Here is a 23,868-nt window from a genome sequence, read left to right as displayed (position 1 = left end):
AGAAAAGATTTATCGTGTGTGCGACCGTTTAAATGAAATCATTTTTTGACAAATGTTTTCGTTTGATGGTTTTTCCAGTTATTTTCGTCTTTTGTTTTCCGTAACATTAAATTTCCTCATCTCTCACCGAATTAAAGTAGGAGTTGGACATGTCCTCTGTCAAAGTATTCGAACTCGACGAGTTATAGAACGTTGTTGGTGTTGGTAAATAGGCAATTAGATGATTACATTTTCTTTTTGTATTCGATGGGGATGGGAGACGAAAAGGTCATGATAAATGGAACACGAAGATAACGGGCCATGGAAAATATGGAAGAGAAATGTGGTAGTTAAGCTATAAGTACAAATTATGTGGAAGCTTTCGATCCATTTTTCGTTTTAATGGCGCAATTCACTGTTTTTTTGTCGTAATTAAATTTGACAGTTTCGTATTTTGTGCTATTTTTGATTGGTTGTCGTCACGTTGTTATTTGGCATTTAACAACGTTATTATTTGTACCGTGTTACACCGAGACAGAGGCAATTTTAAGCATCACACGTTGTCACAACCATTGGTTCCAAAAATACAGAAAGCTTTATCGTGCCAGGCAATGTTTTGAATGTTCAATTTTCTCCACTCAAAATGACTCAAAATGCCTTGACGAAATGGATGTTTTTTGACGTTTTGCCTGATGACAAGTTATGGGAGAAAATTTATCTTCAAATTTCTACTTTCTCTTCAGTCTCTCTCTTGTGGGGAGCAAATGGAACCTGTCGCTTAGTTTTTGTTTTCAAATACATCACAACTTAATAGGTTATTAACCTGGGGGAATATAGAACATTCCAACTGGGCGACTTACAGCACTTGCTTCGCTCTTGTTGGAGTCTACTGTTTTCTCCCTTCGGTAAGCAAATTAATTATTTCTCAGCTCAGTGTCGAAAAGTATAACTTTCGTTGACTCAGTGACATAAATACCAAGGTAGTCAAATTACATTTTTCATTACGTTTATTTACCACTATAACAAACACTTGAGCTTCTAGTGTCTAAAGCTTAGAGTAATTATACCTAGAGAGGAAATTACGAACAGAATTACGTAAAATTTGTGGTCCCGACATGAAATACGTAATATTTGATAGTGTGGGTTTTTCCCTACTAAATTGGTGGGCAAATTAGCGCAAAAAATTTAAATGTGCCTGCGAGAAGGATTCTTTTTAAAATGTGAACCTTTTACATACCACTGATATGAACTGATATCAACAAACACATTGTGTTTAACAGGTTTAACACAACGAAAATAATAGAAATTGACCCGTGTTGTTTTATGCAGCAAATTATAGTTGGGCAATCGGTCACTTGAAGGAAAACTACAAATCAACAAACAGATGCAACTCGCGCAATTTTTTATTAAGCGCATAAAATCACCGGAAAAATGAACAGGCATTGCCCTTGACTCCTTTATTTTGGCATCCCGTAATGAATCACATTTGCACCATATTTTATTATTATTATTGCGAATGATTTCAAACAAAATTTCAAAATAGAGGTACCCGATTTAGAAAATACAAAACTGACAACTATCAAAATTGTCAACGCCTACATGTGTTAGTAAAAGCTCTACGTAAAATTGTACGAAATGTTAATCTTATACAAACTGATGTCGGGACCACATTTTATCGTACGAAATACCTCTCTAGGTATAATTACTCTAAGGTCTAAAGACATCAGATATATCGACTAATTATTGAGGAAGAAAAGTTAGATGAATGGCTAATCGTTTCAAGTAAACCAATCAATATAGTTCAGTAAGTAAATTGAATCTCTGGTCAGTTGGTCACCCAATTATCAATTATTTCTGTACCAAAATCTTGTAATATTTGCTTAGCAAAATTCTGACAACCAAAGCAAATACACTCGTATTTCCAGATATCAACGTTCCGATGGTACAAGGAAAAGGTTTGACAAGAGAATTTTCTATTTGTTTTTAATTAATTTTGTCTTTTGGCAAATCTGAATGTTACCTGTCCTTTTTATTACATAATTGGGATTTTCAAAGTGACTGTTGTATCGTTTCTGTACTTTTGAATAATTCTCTTTCATTTTGTCTTTTCTGTTAATAGGAAGTACTTCGCGAGTTGGAGATCAAAAAACCGCAATTGGAGGAGCTAGTACAGACCGCTGAAAGCTTGAAAACCGATACCAATCGCCAAGAACTTCACCAAAAGGGTAAGTAAATTTGGCGTTTTCTTTTGAATTTTTTTGCCATTTTGTCTCCATAATTTATTCAAATACTCAGTCGGAAGTTTCAGTAAACTTGAAATTTTTAACTTTTCCTAAAAATTTACGGATAATTTAAATTATAAGTAAAATTTCCCCGTTAACCCCAGCCCCATACGGCCGAGATCTTGGTCTTAATGAACAGAAAAAATAAAGTGGCTGAATTTAAATCACCTATTGGCACCGGTTGTCTTCCTTATTTCTGAGAAATCATAAATTGTGTCACGTTGCGAGGTTCAACCTACGTAAGAATCTATACATTTGTGAGTGAGACGGAAGTTAAGGGTATGAAAAACGGTGACTTTAGTGTTTCATACTTCATGGAACAACGCTTAGGAGGAATTTGTGTATTTTAGAATCATCGGCACTAACAGCATTATGGTTACTTTTACAAAAAAAAATCATTCTTTTAAAACAGACGAACGTATCGCTATTTATTCATTAAGTCTATTACTTCAATTGTTTAAACTTTAAAATATCGACTGAAGAGTTTGGATGATTCAAAATCTTTTACTTCATTGGTTTCAACACAACCTTTGTTATGTAAAAGAACATCGGTCAGGCCTCATGACTTATTACAGTCGTTAGTGTTAATATCAGATGTTGTACGACAATTTTATTTTTAAACTCAGCCATCTCCCGTAAAATAACTGGCATCATCCAGGTAAATTATGAATTACCGCAGACCCAGCATCAGAACTTTTCACTGAAACAAAACAAGTTTGAAATGTGTTTTCCCATTTGTTTTTATTTATTCAAATGTAAACACTGTGCATTGTGCAACGTTTTTCCACATGGTATACGTTCAATCAAATCCACATTTAGCCACAAAATCCATTGAATGAATTCGTACGATTAAACTATACAGAGAGTAACGTCGTAAAAGCACAGGTACTCACAGGTGTACATCAGCCAAATAATAATGTTAAAAATCGATATGGAAATTACTCGACATTTACAGAAATAAAATTGAAATTTGTTTGTTCTTGTTTCGCTGAATTAATTGTATTTGTATTTCCATTTTGCAATGTAATTTCGTCGGTACACAGAGCACAAACAGACCAATAGAAATAATGTCTCTTACAAATTTTATCGACATCGCAAATCCACATTATACCAGTTCGCGTTACCCCAAATTATTCGATTTTACGACCACTTCATAAATATATTCGTTACCTCTGATTTTCAATGGAATAGCCAAATACAAGTAGGGTGAATAATCATAAAAAAGGCAACTCAACAAATACACATTCCAAGGTAAAATAATTTTTTTATGTCTGGTTGGATGTTGATTATTGCTTATTGTTGTTTGCTCGGCTATGTATTCCACTTACAGTATTGGTCCCACACGAGATCTGACTTACTAATTAATTTTGCTGATAAAGTGAAATCGGAAAGTCACGTTGTTGGCTGGTATCACATGATTAAAACTCTAATGTTCCCAAAACACACTCCAACTCCATAATATGGGTAGTTGTAGTAGTTGGTGTCCGTATATTAACCTAAAACACAGAAGAATGACATGTATACGACGATAAATTTTTTTTTGTGCTATCAGAAAGCACAGATAGAATAAGCACCAAAAGAAAACCGAATGGCTGAAAGAGAAATTCGAATGGGTGTGAGAGGTTTGGAATTCACGGTAATGCATGCCACTTTTGCAATAATTTGAATGAACGTGTGGTCGAGCGTGAATACACTCATCGTAAGTGTGTTCAATTCATTGTGAATAATGTTGACGTTGTTGCCCCAACTCTTCAATTACCATTCGTTGTCGAATTTTACTTGACTCAATAGTTCGTGTTAGTGCAGGGACTATTTTTTGAAACGAAGTGACTAATCGCACCCGGGTGCAATTAGCCAAACAACACAGCAGATGCTATTCGCACCCGGGTGCGATTAGCCAGACAACTTAGCTGACGCTATTCGCACCCGGGTGCGATTAGCCAGACAACACAACCAATGCTATTCGCACCCGGGTGCGATTAGCCGAATAACACAACAGATGCTATTCGAACCATACGTAGTACATTTTCACCGAAAATACGTTTTTCTAATGCTATATTTGTACGATATATCCTGATATATCCTGTTTTTGTTTACTATCATATTTCATAACTTCTATGAAATTAAATACAATTTTCAGAAACTTTTGATCAAATCTGGGAGGGAGCGCAAATAGGGAATTTCAATTTCGCATTTTACGTATTCCCAAATAATGAAATTAGCCCTGTTTTTCGACAAAAAGTACATATTATGAAACTGGCGACGAAATATCGCAAAATCATTAGAATGGTAAATTCTGCAATAAAATCACAAGTTCTGTGGCATAGTTGTAACTCTATTATTTGAATGAGTGTGTGCATTGCAGGCAAGCAACTTTTTTTAGTATCAGCTAATGTTAAGCTTTTAAACAACTTGACATTCTCTATTGAAGAGACAAGGTATTAATCAACCAAGAACTAAGTTTTGTCCAAATCGATTCTACCGAAAACGCGAAATAAAAAAACCTTAAACGTTAAATGAACAGTTTGTTGAAAGCGAGAGGGAAGCAATGGACCTGAAACTCCTTTTTATCTCTTTTTAACTCTCATAACTCTTACATTTTGTTTGGAGGTAGGAGTTTTAGAGAGTTCTACAACTCGTTTTAACTCTTACAACTCATTTCAGTGGTTTCTCCACGGCTAAAATGTCCAAAATCGAATCAACTGAATGTTCCTCGTCCAATTTGTTTTTTTTTTTAATTTTCTACAGACGAAAAATTTCATAAAGTCTTATTGCTCTTTTGGTTTTACATTGGCCACTAACGGATTGCCCAATAAGCCTATGAAGTTATTATAGGATTATTTCGATTCACAGTTTTTGAAAAACAATTTGTCACCTCGATTCAGTTTTAGATAGATTTCATGTCATTCCACACATGTAGGCTACTACACGACTATTTTGATCGTAGTAAGATACAAATCGTGATAAAGCGATGAAATTCTGTGATCAAATTTTCACAAGAATTTCCATTTAAGAACTACTGTCGAATTTCCAGTGATTGGATGGATTTGTATGAACTATATAAGTTTAGTAATATTAGTTCCGTCAAGAAGGCGACTTTTGTATTGAAAATATAACCACGAATCCAATTATTTGAAATAGAGATTAGCCACGCAACACAGCAGATGCTATTCGGGTGCGAATAGCATCTGTTGTGTTGTTTGGCTAATTGCACCCGGGTGCGATTAGCACGTCATTTGGGTGCGATTAGCATCTGCTGTGTTGTTTGGCTAATTGCACCCGGTGCGAATAGCATCCGCTGTGTTGTTCGGCTATTCGCACCCGGGTGCGATTAGCATCGGCCTTTTTGAAAACATTTTCCCATATTTTCTTGTAAATGCCCTGGATTTACCTAATTTTTCAAAAAAAAAACCTTTGAAAAATGTACAGCCTTGAGGCAGTGAAATCTCAGTTTTTCAGCTGAACTCCACACATACAATCAAACCTGTTTATTTTTGTTCATATACGGTTGAAGCTGCTACACGGACGCGTGTGGTAAAACCGTATAAAGACCCATAAACAGTTTTGATTATTTGTGTGGATCAGCTGAAAAACAACTGAAGCAAATTCATGCTGAAATTTTCACTGCCTCCCACTAACTGTAGAAAAATTCGGGAAAATGTTTGAAATTTTAAGAAAATATTGGAAAATGTTTTCACAAAAATAGTCCCTAGTCTAGTAAAATATCTTTGATCTGGGTTCTAACTAAAAACTACTCGGAAAGTGGCCTCTAATTTAATCTAATTTACATTGTCGGAAAAGGAACTGGTGCCGAAAAATAAAACCGAAAAGTACTACAATACGATACTTTTGGCCGATACAATATTTATCATAGAAAATACTAATCCAATGAGAGAGCATTGACTAATCAGATTATGAGGTATTTGGACCATTTATAATCTTGCACTAGCGCTTCTAAGAAGAATGGTTATCCCTATATCATTACCGAATATGAAAAAGTTTATTTCCGATTCAGTGGTTATGTGTTCTGGAACAGAAAATGTGCGAATTGTTACCGCACAACAATTTAACGCAGGCATCTACGTGCAATTTCGCCAACAATATTTCATTCATGATACAAATTTAATTTCCTTCACCTTGATATCACATCCACATATCACATTTCGTTCAACGACTAATATGAAAACATGGAAAAATGTTTATGAATTATTAATGGCCGTAAACACATTATAAGAATGAAAATATGAAAAGAATATCAACTTCAAACGTTCAAGCAAACATGACAAGAGCTTGTTGCTGCTTAGGGAAATATATTCTTTTATCAACAAAGAATATAGTTCCAAATTAGCAGTCACTGTCATATGATATTTATTTGCAATGTAGAATATGCCTATGATGCGGATATAGCCAAATTGAGTGCATGTAAACATAATTTAGGTTTGCATGCATAAACAAATGGTTATGTTCCGTGTTATGGGTATAATCAATGAATCGTAAAAATGCTTCGCTCGGCATTGCAAATATATTCATATGCGATTGTAACATTTAAGTTTGGTAAATAATAATTTTGTTATCACTGGTCAGTTATTGCAATGAGTAGGTCATAGCATAACTGAAACAGTATATATAAGAGTGATAGTAAGTAGGAACCTGTCTGTCGTACAAGTTCGTCTTAATAAGTTCATTGTGACAAGTTCGTAAGAATAGTGTAACGAAATCTTATAAAGTCTAATAAAACGAATGAATGTATAATGTATTAAAACAGAGAAACTCGAAGTGTTTTCTTTACTAAGAGTGATTTATACCACGCAAGTGACGAAAAGTGAATAAGCACAAATAGAACAGAAAATAATTCCTATGAATACACGGGCTTACTATTAGACCCGATATTAGGAATTTTCCTATTGCAAACCAATAGGTAACAAAGTGGTGACCCCGACGTGATCATTCACTGATCCGCGTGGAACATTAAAATTATTCTTCGGACGGCCGCCTTAGAATAATTTCTAATTTTGTGGGTTTCGCAGTGTGTTTTGTTTCCGGAAACAAACAAGGCAAACCATTTCGTTAATCGAACGAAAAAAGTAAAAAGTTCACGAACAATAACCATTAAATTAAAGAAGTGCACAAAGGTTTGAATATTGGAATTGTTGCGAAGTATTTAGAGCTCAAAAATAAATAAATAAGTGAAATTAATCCAATCACTAAAAACAATCCGGGACGTCCAAGCAATTTTGGTAGTTGGAGTGGTCCAGTATAACAAATTAAAGTTATATTTCGGAACGTTATAGAGGCAACAATTGAAAAACAAGGTAACGAATACATTTTTATCTCTATTTCAAAATCAGAGGAAACAGTGAAAAAATCGTGAACAAAACTTTTAAAAAAAAAAAAATGTCATCTGCAATTGAAATGCTGTTGGAGCAGCAAAAATCGATTGGTGAGGGGATGCAAGAAATCTTGAAAATTTCTAATAGGCAGAAAGTGACAAGACAAACGTTACCAGCAGTGATGAAACGGCTAGGAGCGCTCGACAAGGATTGGCTATTGTTTAAGGCCAATGACTTGAAATTGAAGGGGAACGCTGATATGCCACATGATCACGAATATTTTATGGATAATTACTACGATACTATTGCTACATTGGTAGTAAGTATCACAGAAGCCATCAGCGCATCGGTAGCTGATGTTACAGGTGTAAATCCGCGATACGATTTAATACACCGTGGCAATATGGCCACAACTAGGATGTTCGACGACAACGGAGTGGATCTGCGCCCACCCGCCAACGGACAACCGGATTCGCTGGTTACTCCTACTGATACTACGAGTGGTTCAACCAGTTCATCTGATGCTATTGGCAACCCGAACCATGAAATTTTGAATCCTAATATTCGAGAATTCTTCGAGCAAGTCAGCAACGGGTCTTTTGGGCAAGGCGACACGGATCCTCAACGAGGCTCCTCTGCCATGCAAAAGGCGATAAAAAATGTCGAAGTGGCATTAAACGAATGCAAAATGGCTATTACAAACGGTCTGAATGAACGGAAACTGCGAGGAATGATAGCCGCCGCAAACGACCGTTACGAGACGGTAAAGAAGCTGCATGCCGGACTGACTAGCAGGGACTTGGATCGCTATGATCCATCTGATTACTACGATTTTGAGCAAAACCATCGGGACATATTGGTAGAATTAACAGAGTGTTTGATCGATAACACGTCGCACCATGACATTGGGGGATCGCGAAAGCAAAAATCGATCAAGATGCCGCAAATCGAAATTCCAAAATTCAATGGGGATTACGGAAAATGGACTAATTTCAAGGATCTTTTCAACCAAATGATGGAACAACGAGATTTGACTTCCACTGAAAAATTTATGTATCTACGGGGAAACTTGACTGGCGAACCACTCGCCTTAATTGAATCATTGCAGGTAACTGCTGGTAACTATATACTAGCTTGGGACCTCCTGAATGATCGATATGAAAATCCCAGACATATCATCAAATCATTACTGAACAAATTGCTCTTCAACACGGAAAGAGCGAAGTCAAACCACTCCAGTTCAATAAAAAAGAGACTTGATGTTTTTAGAGAAGGAATGTATGCAGTAAAAATAGCCGCAAAAACTGAGGAAAAACTCAACGATATGATTTTTCATCAATTGCTGCTAAACACGATGGACCAACCTACTGTGACACTTTACGAGCAAAATTTGGACCACGAGAGGCAACCAGCTTCAACCGAAGTTTTAATGAAATTTATCACGAAACGGTTCCGCGCGTTGGAGTATAGCATTGATGATGCTGTATCTCGAAATGGGCAGCAACAGGTGAATAATAAGAATTTTGCTCAAAGACAAAAATCTACCGTATTGGCAGCTGCAGCCACCGACAACAAAGTGAAGTTGTGCAACTGCAAGGAGAAGCATTCCATCACCAAATGCCCCAAATTCACCAAATTGACGGTCGAGGAGCGTTTTAAACTGGCTAAACGAGCAGCCGTGTGTCTACAATGTTTAAAACCAGGGCATATGTACAAACAATGTTCTGGAAAACCATGCTTCACTTGTGATAAGCACCATCATACGTTATTACATTTTGTTCGCCAAGAAACCTCCGCTCACTTGGGATCAACTATCAAGAATATAGGTATCGATCATGTGTTTCTCGGAACTGCAATCATTCATGTGATGAACGCCAACGGAATCCCAATAAAGATGCGAGCTTTATTGGATTCAGGAGCTCAGCTCAATGTAATGTCCGAAAGAATGTTACAAAAAACTGGCTTGAGTTGCACTCCAGCTAACATGCAAATAATCGGATTGGGAGAAGTTCTGGCCTCATCCAGCAAAAGGACCACTATCAATATGGCTTCAATGCACTCGAATTTTACAACTTCACTCGAAGTTTTCATAATGAAAACGGTGACTACCTGCCAGCCACTGAAGGAAGTCAACGTGAGTGATTGGAAGATACCGAAAGCTGTTCAACTGGCGGATCCAGCCTTTAATCTACCAGACAAAATCGATATTTTGATTGGCGCCGAACTATTTTACCGTTTGTTAGTTAACGGACTAACAAAATTGGGTGAAGGATTACCAGATCTACAAAACACCGTCTTCGGATGGATTGTTATTGGGCGCCATTTGGGTTTGAAATCAAATCAGGCATTCGCAGGCGTGGGCATTTCAAATTCAGATACGACATTACAGCAGCAATTGGAACGGTTTTGGCAGGTGGAAGAAAAGGGCACCACAGAGCGCGGAAACATGACGGATGAGGAACGTAAATGCGAAATTTTGTACGAACGAACAACCGTCAGGCAATCCAGTGGCAGATTTGTGGTAAAGCTGCAGCTAACGAAAGAACCATCCTTACTGGGCAGTTCGCACGACATGGCAATACGACGATTTCTTTCGCTGGAACGACGTTTCGAACGTGATCATCAACTGAAAGCAGAATATTGCAAGTTTATGAAGGAGTACAACGATTTGGGTCATATGGAAAAAACAACAAAACCTGACCAGGGTGAACCTTGTTATTTAATACCACATCATTCGGTATTGAATCCGGAAAGTAGTACAACAAAATTCCGGGTAGTATTTGATGCTTCAGCCAAAACTTCCAGCAATATCTCGCTAAACGATATTATGTCCAACGGACCTATGCTACAACAAGATCTGTTCAGCATAATGGTGAGATTCCGAACATGGTTATACGTTTTCTCCGCAGATATAAGCAAGATGTATCGGCAAATCCTGATTGCTGAGGAAGATCGTCGCTGGCAAATGATTGTTTGGCGCGATGACCATACAAGAAAGCTGGAATACTATAAATTGAATACGGTTACCTATGGCACAAAATGTGCATCATACCTCGCCATAAAATCACTGCAATCATTGGCAGACATGGAAGCGGAAAACTATCCATTGGCATCAATTGTGGCAAAGCGTGATTTCAATGTGGACGATGTGATGACTGGTTCAAATGACTTAGCAGAAGCAATTCAATGTCAAGCCGAATTGATAGATATGATGAAGTTGGGAAGGTTTGATCTCCATAAATGGTGTTCGAACCATTCAGCGATATTGGACCAAGTTCCTAAAAGTAAACGAGCCGTTAGTTTGGATATTAATGCAGACGTGACCGAAACAAAGGCCTTGGGCATGAAGTGGATACCGCATTCCGACATCTTCTCACTCAAATACGAACCGAAGGAGCATAATAAAATAACTAAAAGAACGATTTTATCCGAAACAGCTCAATTATTTGATCCTCTGGGCTTAGTAAATCCAGTGATTGTGAAGGCAAAAATTTTCATGCAAGAACTATGGAAGGAAGATATGGACTGGGACGAGGTATTGGCTCCAGAAGATCAACAACGATGGATCAAATACAGAGAACAGCTGCCTAAGGTTAAGGACATTTCCGTACCACGGCATGTGATGATCGAAGATGCGGTCAACGTACAATTGCATACGTTTTCTGATGCATCCGAATTAGCATATGGAGCAGCAGTCTACGTTCGATCGGTGTCAAAAACTGGGGAAGTGAAAGTTCAACTATTGTGTTCAAAATCCAGGGTGGCTCCAGCCGGAAAGATGAAAATGTCTCTTCCCAGATTAGAACTTTGCGGTGCCACAGTGGCTAGCGACTTGTCAAACAAGGTGCAATCGATAATTGGTATCGACGTACAGGACGTGAAATTTTGGACGCGGATGGAGTATTACGAGTTGGAGGACGATTACAGGAAGCAAACTTATCGTTTGAACAACGACACCCGGCCATATTACCATATCGTCATGACGTCACCAGGATGATCATGCATAAAGCCCACATTGACAACATGCATGCTGGACCACAAGCTCTCTTGGGCATAGTTCGGCAGCAATATTGGCCCATAAAAGGTAAAATAATGGCTAAATCCATTGTGGACAATTGCATGTTGTGTTCCCGTGCGAAACCAAAGCTTTTCCAACAAGTGATGAGCAACCTACCAAAAGAACGAGTGGCAACTGGGCAATGTTTCACAACAACCGGAGTGGACTTTGCTGGACCAATCGTGATTCATTACAATGGACGAGGACTAAGAACAACGAAAGCATACATATGTGTCTTCGTGTGTTTTTCAACGAAAGCAGTCCATTTGGAAGCAGCATCAGACTTGTCGCAAACAGCCTTCATTCGTTGCCTAAAACGATTCATTGCACGTAGAGGCATACCCCAAAAGATTGTCTCTGATAACGCTGGGAATTTTAAATCAACAAGCAAACACCTGGTTGAACTGGCAGAACTACTAGAGTCAAAGGAATTTCACAACCAAGTATCTACCTATTGTAGCGATCACAACATCGAATGGAAATTCATACCTCCAAGAAGCCCACACTTTGGCGGATTGTGGGAATCAGCGGTAAAATCAGCAAAAAATCTTCTGACAAAGGTACTTCACAATCATCGGCTGACATACGACGAATTGGCGACCGCATTGGCAGAAATTGAAGCAATCCTGAACTCCAGACCATTATCATCAATGAGTGACGACCCAAATGATTTACAACCATTGACAGCTGGTCATTTTCTTACTGGTTCACCATTACGCAGCATGAACGATTCTGTGCTAGTTAGTTCATCAAAGATCAAGCAATGGACACATTTGGTCGAAATCAGAAACGAATTTTGGAAACGCTGGTCTAAAGAATACCTGTGCGAACTTCAGTACAAAAAGAAGTGGAGATCAATTCAGCCAAATGCAATTCTGGGCACATTGGTCACATTGAAAGATCCCAACTTGCTACCATTACAGTGGCGCGTTGGACGGATAATTGAACTTGTGCCGGATAAAGATGGCGTGGTGAGAGTGGTATACGTAAAAACATACTCAGGAATTTTTACTCGAGCTATTCATGAATTGGCGCCTTTACCATCAGTGGAAGAAGAAGAAGAAGAAAGCGAGTCGGCGCCCATTGACGAAAAAGTGAAATCCAATCTAAATGCGGAAGCACCAGAATTCGAGTGGAATCTTAAGACAAGCAATCCAGATAAAGAACCAATCGACGTGAAAGGAATAGCGAAGCAGATGAAACAAATCCAAAAACGTAAGAAAAAGGTAACTTTTGCTCCCATTGACAACACGCCTAGAACCACCCGATCAGGTAAAAAATTTGGACCTGCCAATCTGCTCGCCGTGACAATTTTTGGATTACTGCTACTGGCAATCGGAGGGAGTGCTCAGCCATGCAATACCACGAAGTTCCAGAACAACCCCGGATTATTTTTTGAAAAAATGGGACAACTCAGCCTAACAAACAATGCATGGACAATCGTTTGTCATATGGACATGAAGCAGTATTGGCTACAAAAAAGCACGTTGGACATATTGTTGCACCATCTGAAGACGGTATGCCCGCATGTACACCCTGATGAACACTGCGCGGTAACTCAAGACCAACTGTCAACGCAACTGAAGAAAATTACAGACCGAAATGAATTGATACTATCTTTTTCGAACGTGAAGCATACCAAACGATCGCCTCGCAGTACAAATCCAGAAAAGACTTTTTCCGCTGAACGGAAAAATGGGGGATGGTTTAATAATATCGGTCAAGCAGCGAAAGAAATGTTTAGAGAAATGAACTCCAATGAAGCCAAAAATTGTATGGAAGCATTGGCAGTCCTGCAAGGGGCCCATAGACGAATGAAGCGAGGATGGTTTGACGGTGTTGGAAAAGGGGCTCGAGAAGTATTTGGGATCCTGAACGTAGATGATGCAACCCATTACGACAACGAAATTAAGCAGCTAAGAGGAAATGAAGATTACCTAAAGCAGCTGATCTACAATCAAACATTGATCCAAGAAATAACTGCGAACATCATCAGAACCAACAGTGCCAGTGTCTTCAAACAAATCCTATATCTGAACCAAACCATGGCAAATCTCGCGAACAAGGACGAAACTGGAAAAAATCATTTGTTCAATACAATTTCATTGCAAGCGTTGACAATGATGAACAACTACCAAGAAACACAGGAAGCAGTAATTCACATGCTTACTTCGGTATTTCATGGTAGGATTCCACCAACCATCATCTCACCAAGTCAACTCCGTCGGCAATTGCAAACCATCGCAGAGAACATCGGAAGTGATTTGATGGTACCGGGTGACGAACATAGAGGACAAATTTCACAGCTGTACAACATGCTCAGCGCCAAAGTTAGTGTAACAACTGAAAATCTCATTGTGAAGATCACTGTGCCACTGATTAGTCGAGAGTTTTACCATCTATACCACATCGTACCAGTTCCATTTCTGCATGACGGAACACTGCATACAATCGTTCCATCGGTACCATATATGGCAGTAAACCTGAAACAAGACCACTTTTACATGCTATCAAAGGAGGACAAACAAACCTGCAAAGTTTTCGAGGATGAAAAGTTGATTTGCAACCAAAACAAACCACTTTTCAATGTACAAGGAGCAAATCCACAGTGTGAAATGGCAGTGTTGTTGAATCCAGCCAGTGCTCATGACAACTGCAAAGTAATAGAAATGAATCGTCAACAAGTATGGACAGCATTGGTGTCACAAAATAGTTACCTGTATACGATGAAGAACTCTATGGAAGCTAGCATAATCTGCGAAACCAACACTAAACACTGCACATTAACTGGTTCCGGCATAATCACCGTATTAAACCGATGCATCATAAAAATCGGTTCAATTGAGGTGACAGCACGAAACATCATGACAGGCGACGTTGAACCCGTTATGTTGGTACCACCAGTGAATATTTCAACGATCATTCCCAGGCGAAAAACCTTGCCGACCAACATCGAGAATTGGGACGAAATAGTCAACAATCCAGAGCTAGACGTATTGACGAAGGCCATTGTTCATCAAAAAGAAAACAGCAACATTCAATTTGCAAATGGTCATGACATTCATCACTATACCATTTCATACACGTTAGTATGTGCCGTGATCGTCATTAGTGCTGTGTTGTTTTGGTATCATCGACATCAATGCTTGCAACGACGACGAACCTCAGCTAGCAGCAGAGCAGAACCAATGTTTGAATTGAAGGAACGAAAACCAACGGAACTCAAATTGGAGACAGAGCCAACGTACAGCCAACCCGGACCTTTTGCAAGAGAGCGCTTCTTCGACAAGATTGTGGTCAAAAGTGAAAGGCAAGGGCAAGTGAAAATTTGAGAAATGAAAAATCGTAATTTTTAGGTTTAAAAGTGGCAGCAAACCCACGTGTATTTTCGAATGATTTACATATTTATTGTTACTCGGGTAAATGTACCTCTCGTCGATCCGCATGATGTATCACAGGATGATAGATTAGGTCGTATTGGAAGTCATGCGCTGCCTGAACCAGAATGTCATGGATTCGGGAGCCCAAATCACGCTTGTAATATTTTCCATCAACGGCATGATACCAATTTCGGGGGTCTACACAGTATACCTCCAATTTCGGGAGTAGAAACTCGCGCCGGCGGCCGCTGTAGGACACCTGCACGGGCCAAACGGTATGGCACTTGTCCACCAGCATTTGTGTTAGCAAGTAATGGGCACTAGCAGCAGCCCGTCGCTCCACAACTGCCCTCGCTCGCCCCTCTTCCAATGCTTCGATGGCTCGAGTGGCCAAGTCCGCGATTATTTCTTCGTCCACTTCATCCTCGACCCCATTTTCATCTTCCATCTCGAGAGTAGGCAGGAGGTTCGATGGAATTGGATCTGCTTCCACGATGAAATCTGGATTCTTCTCGTTAGTCATGACGGTATTGACACTCTTTTTGAAAATTGAATTAAACTTCTAGACTTTGCATTCGAGAATACACAAAATGGAATGATGATTTGCTGACCCGATACTAGCGTTTAAATACAAAAACTTTTTATACAAAATTACTATGGATAAGCATATTTTAGTGAGTAATTGGGGTTAAGATAAGTTTTTGTTATCAAAACTGAGTAACAACAAATAATAAGGCGATTGATATTGATCGGAATTTTGACCGTTCAATGCCCGGGAGTTTGTTGCTGCTTAGGGAAATATATTCTTTTATCAACAAAGAATATAGTTCCAAATTAGCAGTCACTGTCATATGATATTTATTTGCAATGTAGAATATGCCTATGATGCGGATATAGCCAAATTGAGTGCATGTAAACATAATTTAGGTTTGCATGCATAAACAAATGGTTATGTTCCGTGTTATGGGTATAATCAATGAATCGTAAAAATGCTTCGCTCGGCATTGCAAATATATTCATATGCGATTGTAACATTTAAGTTTGGTAAATAATAATTTTGTTATCACTGGTCAGTTATTGCAATGAGTAGGTCATAGCATAACTGAAACAGTATATATAAGAGTGATAGTAAGTAGGAACCTGTCTGTCGTACAAGTTCGTCTTAATAAGTTCATTGTGACAAGTTCGTAAGAATAGTGTAACGAAATCTTATAAAGTCTAATAAAACGAATGAATGTATAATGTATTAAAACAGAGAAACTCGAAGTGTTTTCTTTACTAAGAGTGATTTATACCACGCAAGTGACGAAAAGTGAATAAGCACAAATAGAACAGAAAATAATTCCTATGAATACACGGGCTTACTATTAGACCCGATATTAGGAATTTTCCTATTGCAAACCAATAGGTAACAGAGCTTAACACACTATGTCATTAGAAACATTCGCGGGCTGTTATTACGCGCTCACAAGGCGTGCCGTTAAGTGGATTTTATTTTACACAGAGAAGAAATTTGGAATGAAATCTATTTGTGATTAGATAAGTGACCGAATCTGCGCGTCCATCTTTCCATCTTTCAAAATTTATCAATTTTAACTACACTGTAGGAGTACCTTGCGGAATGCAACGCACCTACTTGCTGTGGAAACAACTCACCATTCATCGTGTGAGTGAGAAGAAGAAAGAGATATGTATCAAAACATACATCTTGCCTGTTTTACACTCATAGTGGTTTATTGCTCCCACAGCTAGTGACAGTTTCAGTCCATCGAAAATTCAAAAATAAGCGATGGTCTCCAGTTAAATTGGTATTATGCTGCAAAATTAATGTTGAAACGAATGAAGTAATAGATTTCACAACTTTTACTATTAACAAGAAAAGCAAGAGATTTATTGATAACGACTACCGTTACTGGAAAATGAATTTTTTTGCATTTTTCTGACAACGTTAGACACCCAATTAAGTGAATATCTGGCTTTCAATGTTTATAACTCTAGCATGATCACCTGCGTTCGCTATTAAAATCGGCTTCAACTCTCAATTGGAGATTATAGAAAGTCCACACGGATAAGCGGAATCAAAGTGAAAATTCCTCAGTTCCTTAAGTTTCAACCTCAAGCAGATCAAAAATAAGATTTTACGCGAGCCCCAACTTTTACCCGCATATTTTTCTCCGAGCACATTATCTGAGTACAATCCTTGGCTCGTCGTTACAACACCGTGCAAGTACGCGTCACACGTTTTCGTATGTTATTGAGTTATGGTAGTTGGTTCTATGTCTCATCAAAATAACGAACAAAGTCATTAGTAGTAGACTGGAGACGCCGTTTTTGCTTTCTATATATATTTCTCATTGAGTCGTCGGAATTTTCTTCCGTTGGAGGGGTTAATAGACACTGGAGCCTTTACATTTTCTTCAAAAATGTCGGTTGAATAGTTTTTTCTAAATTTAATTTTACGTCCTAATGAAACTAAGAAATAAAGGAGGGTTCATCGAAATTCGGTATTCCGCAAGGAGATTATTCTCCGAAATAAGACAAACATTCCTAAATAAATCATCTGTGTCGTTTAAAGTGCTTTCCATCTAAATCCGTTCCCATCATGTATATGTAGCGTAATCGAATCTTCTTTCCACTAGCAACCCATTGTATGGCTTTATATGTTCAATATTTTATATTGATTCCCCAGTTCCCAGCAGATAGATAAACTCAATTTATTTGAAATGATTTCTTTTCTCCCATATTATTTTGATATATAACACAGGGTATACATATACATTTGGAAGCATTCGTGGCTATACGCTACAGATTCTTATCACATACTTTTCAGTGTCCGTTTTCTCACATTTTTACTCTTTTTCTCTTCGTTCACATTAAAGTTGACTTTTTTTATGAACATCTTAAACATACAAGACACAAAAAAGCGTACACAACGTCAAAATTGATAATAAAATTGTGAACAAAAATGGTCTTTATGTGGGCTATGAAAATAATAAATAAATAAATGGAACAACACCACCATCCCACAGCTACACAATTGACTTTCTCCAGAAGAAATAGCTCATCATTGGAGTTGTTTTACCTTTGCCAGGGTATAAATAAACAAAAACTTTGAAAATTCTTTGAAACTTTTTCCATACGTTCGCTGTTTACCTTCGTTTACATTATCCTTTATATGTGTGTGCATAACAGCATTTTGAGACACTTTTTTTCTGCACCAAATTGTCTCAACAGTATATTGAAACCGTATACCTGTGAAGTGTAATTGACTAGTAAGCTAGACCTATTACCCGCACGATAATCATATCGTTTTCAGAAGAATAGGTTCTCGCTTTCTATGTAACACTTCCATGTAACACTTCTATGTAACACTTCTATGTAAGACTTCTATGTAACACTTACTCGTAGATATTCTAATAGTCCGCTGCCAATTCGCAACGTTAAAAATATCGAATGTCCTATATCTTTTTGACTTCAAGTGGAACGACGCCGTAAGTGCGGTCGAAATTCAAAATGGAAAGTGCGTGATACTTTCCAACGCAGCGTCATTTTCATACAAGAAAGCGTTGAAATTTACTTTTCGGTCCACTTTTTCATCGAATCGTTCACTTGAAATTAAAATTTTTGGCACAAATTCGGCGTGAATTTGAGAGTTACAGTCCCTTAAAGACTGTAAGAATCTGCAGAAAAGGAGTTCCCGTAAACATTTTCCTTCCAAATATTCTGGATCTTCAGGACGGGCATGAACACTTTCCAAGCACTTAAGCTGCAAATGGGCCTGATGTGCATATATTTTTGAGAGATTTTACAATTGTGAAATGAAAATCGTATGATTGATCTATTAGAACTTAGGTGTCGCTGGTAGTTGATATTTTAGAATCACGATTGTGACTGAACGGGCGATACAACTGACTAGTGTTATCTGACACTAATCATTTACGATTAGGAAAAACTCTATGAACTATGTCTGACACGGGAGTCGAACCCGTGACATATGGGGTGTGAGTCCATGGCTCTATCGATTGAGATACCTGGACGATTATCCTAACATTTACTAGATTTGAATCTTTATTTCTGAGCGAATCAGTTGGAAATAAGATATTGACGTCAAACTGTCAGACAATCGTTCCGCCAAATTCCTAGCACTATATAACCGTAACATACCGATCACTGAACGGTTTTTTCTCCAAGCACATGACGTTTAAACATTGAAACCCATTCCTAGCAGCAACAAAAAAAAATATGTTGTGAATAGAAAAGTATCCCTCCAACCATACCTCGGGCGTATAATAGTCTTAACGTAATATATTCTCTCCATTTGAAGTTTAAAACGTTCAACTTGCTGTGAGTTTTCTTTTATTTTTTATGATATCTGCTTCAACCACTCGCTATTTAGAAAATTGTTGGTTGTTGTCGTTTAGGTGTTTCCTTTCAGAAATTGTTTCTTTTTTTCTTCTTCTTTTTATTGTAAATAAACTCATTTTGAACATCAAGCATTTTTTATGTTTCGGCGGATTTTATGTTAAAGTTTTAGATGGGTGTTAGAGTATGTCTACCATTTTTATTGTGTTTCTTTTATGAACAGTGTAAGAGATAGATAATTTTACATTGTCTACGATACCTAAACGTTTTTATTTAAAGTCGTTCCGACTTTACAGAGCACATCACTTCGTTACAGTTACGTGAATACTCAGGAATATTACAATGAACTTCATCGTCAAGGACTTTTTTACATCTCAAGACACTTATTTTACCTTACTCTGTAACCCACGAAAAAAGAAATTATTCTTTAATGCTAATCATCAAACTCATTTCCTATTACCTTTATTCATATCCCCGTGTCCTATGTATAAAGGTAATGTATGTATATACGCATTGACGACGGTTAAGTATTAATTTTTGCTTGGTAATGACTATTATCCACAGAACACTTCATCATTTACTCCCCTAATGATTTTGGTTTTATTTCTATTTTTTTGTGTTCGTTTATACCCGACAGGTGATTAGTTGAATTCGTTTCCATAATAAAAAAAAGCGCAAAACAACTCGCATTTACCCACAGGTATACATACATTATATACACTCTTCATACCGTTATGAATGGGTAACACTATATGAGGGTGAAACGCATATTTTCAGCCCTATGGAAACGGTTCTTGTTGCGAAATTTTCAATGTTTTTCTTCCGTTTATTTCACATTACGCTCTGATATATCAAAAGTACACATGCACACGCAAAAATTATTATATCTCGGCTATAGTGTTATAATTTTGATGGTGAAAATGGAAAAAAGGGAAGAAAATTAAAAGGAAAAGAAAAATGGCTTACGACCACATCGAAAGTAGTTTCATTCTATTTTTTGTGTGTGTTATGACACTGAACAATGAATTTTTCTCTCTCTCCTCACAACATTTATTTTATTTAGAAAATCCTGTTTTTATGTACACACAATGTATACCTAAAAAATGTGTAGATCCGAGTATGGAATGACACGATACCGTATGAAAAGAAAATATTAGAGAAAACTCTTTTACCCTTTTCGCAATAATCCACCTCTCGTTTTGTGCCTATGCATGTAAACGTTGTCTTTTTATTGTGTTTGTAGGGGTTTATACTTAAGGACATAGTTTACATTCGAGGAAATGGCATTGTTAAAGAAATTGATGTTTTTGGTTGAGTTTTTTTTTGCTCGATTCTCTTCACCCTCTCGTTGCTTTTCTCTTCGACGTTGTGTGTATATTTAGGATATTTGCTGTTGTAGTCTCGGTAATCGTAAAGCTATCCTTCGTATTATCCATTTCAAACATATGGCAAATTGGTTTTTACGTTTCTTTTGACGAAACTTTACATTCTTGGTAATACTCTTCCATTCTGTGACAATATGTCATCAAATTCATTACAATAATGTCAGAACTTTAAAGGGATTTGCATCAATTTAGTGAACGTGGAGATTATTTACCAAATATTTATCGATGCGAGATTCTTGCAGAATGGGTTAACGTTCCGTTCTTCCTTCTGTTGATCTTAAAATGCAAAGCTTTAAGTAGGTGAGTTCAAATTTTCAAGAATTCTCAGTAGCAGACTTTCAGAAAGATTATGTGATTTGGACAGCTTTAAATGGAATAATAATTTTGACGTAAAATTGTTAGGTAGCTCTTATACCTATACATTGTCACAGTTATACAGCCTCATCATTGACAAGAACAATGAAAACTGTTGGGATAGTATCGGCATGGTGTTCCCAATTTTATTTTAAAAAAATGTGCAAATGAATAATGTGCTACTTGTTGTCTGGTGACGATATTCCTTCAAACTACAATGTTCAAGTATACTACGTTGACAACAATGAAGGAATCACGGATTATGATACTCGTGATGATAATAAATATTCATAAGATCGCGTTAAACAATTAAGTAATTGAACTTATAAGTACCCTCTTATGTCTACTTTACAATTTAATTGTCTCTTCACCGAATAGCTTATGTTCGGGAAAATCCAGCTGATAATTAGGCGTACACATCAAGTGATACGGAATCCCATGAGCGTGTTTAATAGCAACACAAAAATCAACACAAAAAGTCAATGCACTTACACCAACTCAACGGGAAAATCTCACTATACGTTTTCAGTTCAACCACGAATCGTCTATTATACAGAACATCATTTATCCCATATAATACGTTCTTATACCGGGTGTGCAACGCATGCGTCCTAGTAGATACTTTATAGTATAGTTTGATACTACCACATCCTTATATAAACACATTCCGGCACGGAAAATACGGTTGTGTTTTTATACCCATGCTCTTTCACTCCATCCTTCTTGCTATTATGCTTATGGTATGCTTTTCGGTGAATTGAATACAATGCGGAGAGATAACATAGAGCAAGTGGGATCTGATTTTTCTTTGCGTTAGTCAAAATTTTGAATTCCCTAAATATTTTAGGTCATAACATTCAAATCCCCTGCTGCTGCTGTTGCTGTAGTTTTGATATCAAATTCTATCGTTTTTACTATGCAAAGTTTGAAATCGAATTGAGTGCCTTTCAGGGTTTGGAAATGTTTACTTTGAACCGGAGGGAAGAAACGTCGGAAAAGTGAAATTGATTGCCAATTTTCGCTGAAGTTGCTTTGTGCACTTGGTGATTAAAACACCACTCAAAAAGCTATAGTGAAGCTGACACCTTCTGTCTAGAGTTTCGTTTCCAAATTTTACTTTACCGTCAATTAACGTAATGAGATCAAGCATTAAAAAATCTCGTTTTACTTCACTCAGATCTTCGACATTAAAATTAGCAGCTTAGCCTTCTCATTTGGCTGAAATTTATTTCTCTTTGATGAGATGGACTCGGAAAGCTATAATCCGTGGCACCTTCAGTATGCACCGGACTCGCCGGTCGCCACGATCAGCAACACTATACCGTAAACGTATAAACACTAAACGAATTTCAAAATTTGTTGCTTCCTATAAAACATTATGAAGTTCAAACTCACAATATGGTCGGCATATACACATAACGTACCCTTCGGCGATTGTACATTGGTATAAAATTCAATTCATAAACCATTACGAAAACATTGCATAATGTTGATGCTACAGTTGTTATATGGAAAAGCGATGAAAATTTGCAGAAAATCTGAGAACAGTCATGTTCCCGTCAAATTAACTTTTATTTTGTATAACATGCACATTATTAAGTGAGTGTTATGTGTCTGGTGTACGGGTTGGTATTACACTGAGGTATACATTTTATCGGTGTAATTACAGCTGTTGTTATTGTTTTCCATTTTGATGGAGAAACTGCATATCATTAAAATCAGTTTGCATATAATATAGTGAACCACATACGGTCTCAACAGTGCACGTCCGAAGTATGACAAGATTGGACAAAAAAATATTTTTCCGTCTGTTGTGTTCGGAATGTTGTGGTTGTTTTGAATGATGTTGTTGAATATGAGTTCCACTAGGTTTTATCGAGACATTTTTTTCTGGTTTCTTCATATTCGCTGTATAGTGTAGATGTAGATGCATACACAATTGAAATAGAGTAAAGTCATAGGATTATGGACGATATATGGAGGGTTAGACATATTATGACATTGAGTAAGTGCCAATCTGAACAACATGTTTATCGTACCTGCCGCAGACTGTGTTGAAGGTAGCTGTTTTTATTCCCCTAGTCGTAGCTTTAGGCCTGATAACAAATTAAATCGGACAAAAGGATAAGAGAAGAGAAGAATATTTTACAGAATTCGTAATTTTTGCCTTTGATTCTGTATCGAGAACTATTATAGTTTTTCATCTATGCGGTGTGATTGACATTATTTTCTCCAAAGTACCATGAGAAAATGACATTTCGCCTGTCTTTCTCTTTTTGACAAGTGAGAAACATTTTCTCTCCCGAAAAATTGTGTGACAAATGATTCGCTCCACTGTGGCCGCAAAACTTCACTTTTTCGTTGGAATTTACTATTTTCTTCCCTCGCTAAACAAAAAACTATTGTGCTACGGCTCTAACTTAAAATAGTCATTTACATGCTACATGCGTCGAAAACCGTACTTTTCATGTTTTAAGCACTTCTGTCGATGCCCTCAGCATGTAAAATCCATTACATACTTGGGATAAAAATTGAAAAGTCTCGCTTTTGTGTGTTTATTGAACTCGGCTTCGTCTTGGATCAACTTTCAACTTTTTATCCCTAGTCATGTAATAGTATTTTATCTGTCTAGAACGATAATCTCGAGCTTATCCCTCTAGGGAGTTTTTGTTTATCTCGATATATCTGTTCTCGACAGATAAAATATGATAGGCACCTATTGCCAGACTGTTATTTTGA

General features: G+C 37.4%; 2 protein-coding genes across 7 annotated transcripts in view; both read left to right on the top strand.

The window, feature by feature from the left end:
* The window catches only part of LOC119076005 (dystrophin, isoforms A/C/F/G/H), a 339,975-nt gene that overhangs the window by 77,920 nt on the left and 238,187 nt on the right, over positions 1-23,868 (top strand). For all 6 annotated transcript variants that reach the window (XM_037182582.1, XM_037182583.1, XM_037182580.1 and 3 more), the window contains one exon: positions 2,099-2,204. In XM_037182582.1, coding sequence (XP_037038477.1) covers positions 2,099-2,204 — 106 coding nt within the window. The remainder of the gene's footprint in view (positions 1-2,098; positions 2,205-23,868) is intronic.
* LOC119076010 lies at positions 7,641-11,597 on the top strand. Its single transcript, XM_037182595.1, has one exon. It carries the CDS (start codon positions 7,656-7,658, stop codon positions 11,586-11,588), a length of 3,933 nt encoding a protein of 1,310 aa, XP_037038490.1. The 5' UTR covers positions 7,641-7,655; the 3' UTR covers positions 11,589-11,597.

This window comes from Bradysia coprophila, unplaced genomic scaffold, assembly GCF_014529535.1.
Source record: "Bradysia coprophila strain Holo2 unplaced genomic scaffold, BU_Bcop_v1 contig_232, whole genome shotgun sequence".
Taxonomy (NCBI): Eukaryota; Metazoa; Arthropoda; class Insecta; order Diptera; family Sciaridae; genus Bradysia; species Bradysia coprophila.
Note: the sequence above shows the minus strand (reverse complement) of the source record. Positions and strands in the feature narration are given on the sequence as shown.

Excerpts from the sequence above, each read along its gene's own strand:
- LOC119076010 (XM_037182595.1), top strand. The coding sequence starts at position 7,656 with ATGTCATCTGCAATTGAAATGCTGTTGGAGCAGCAAAAATCGATTGGT.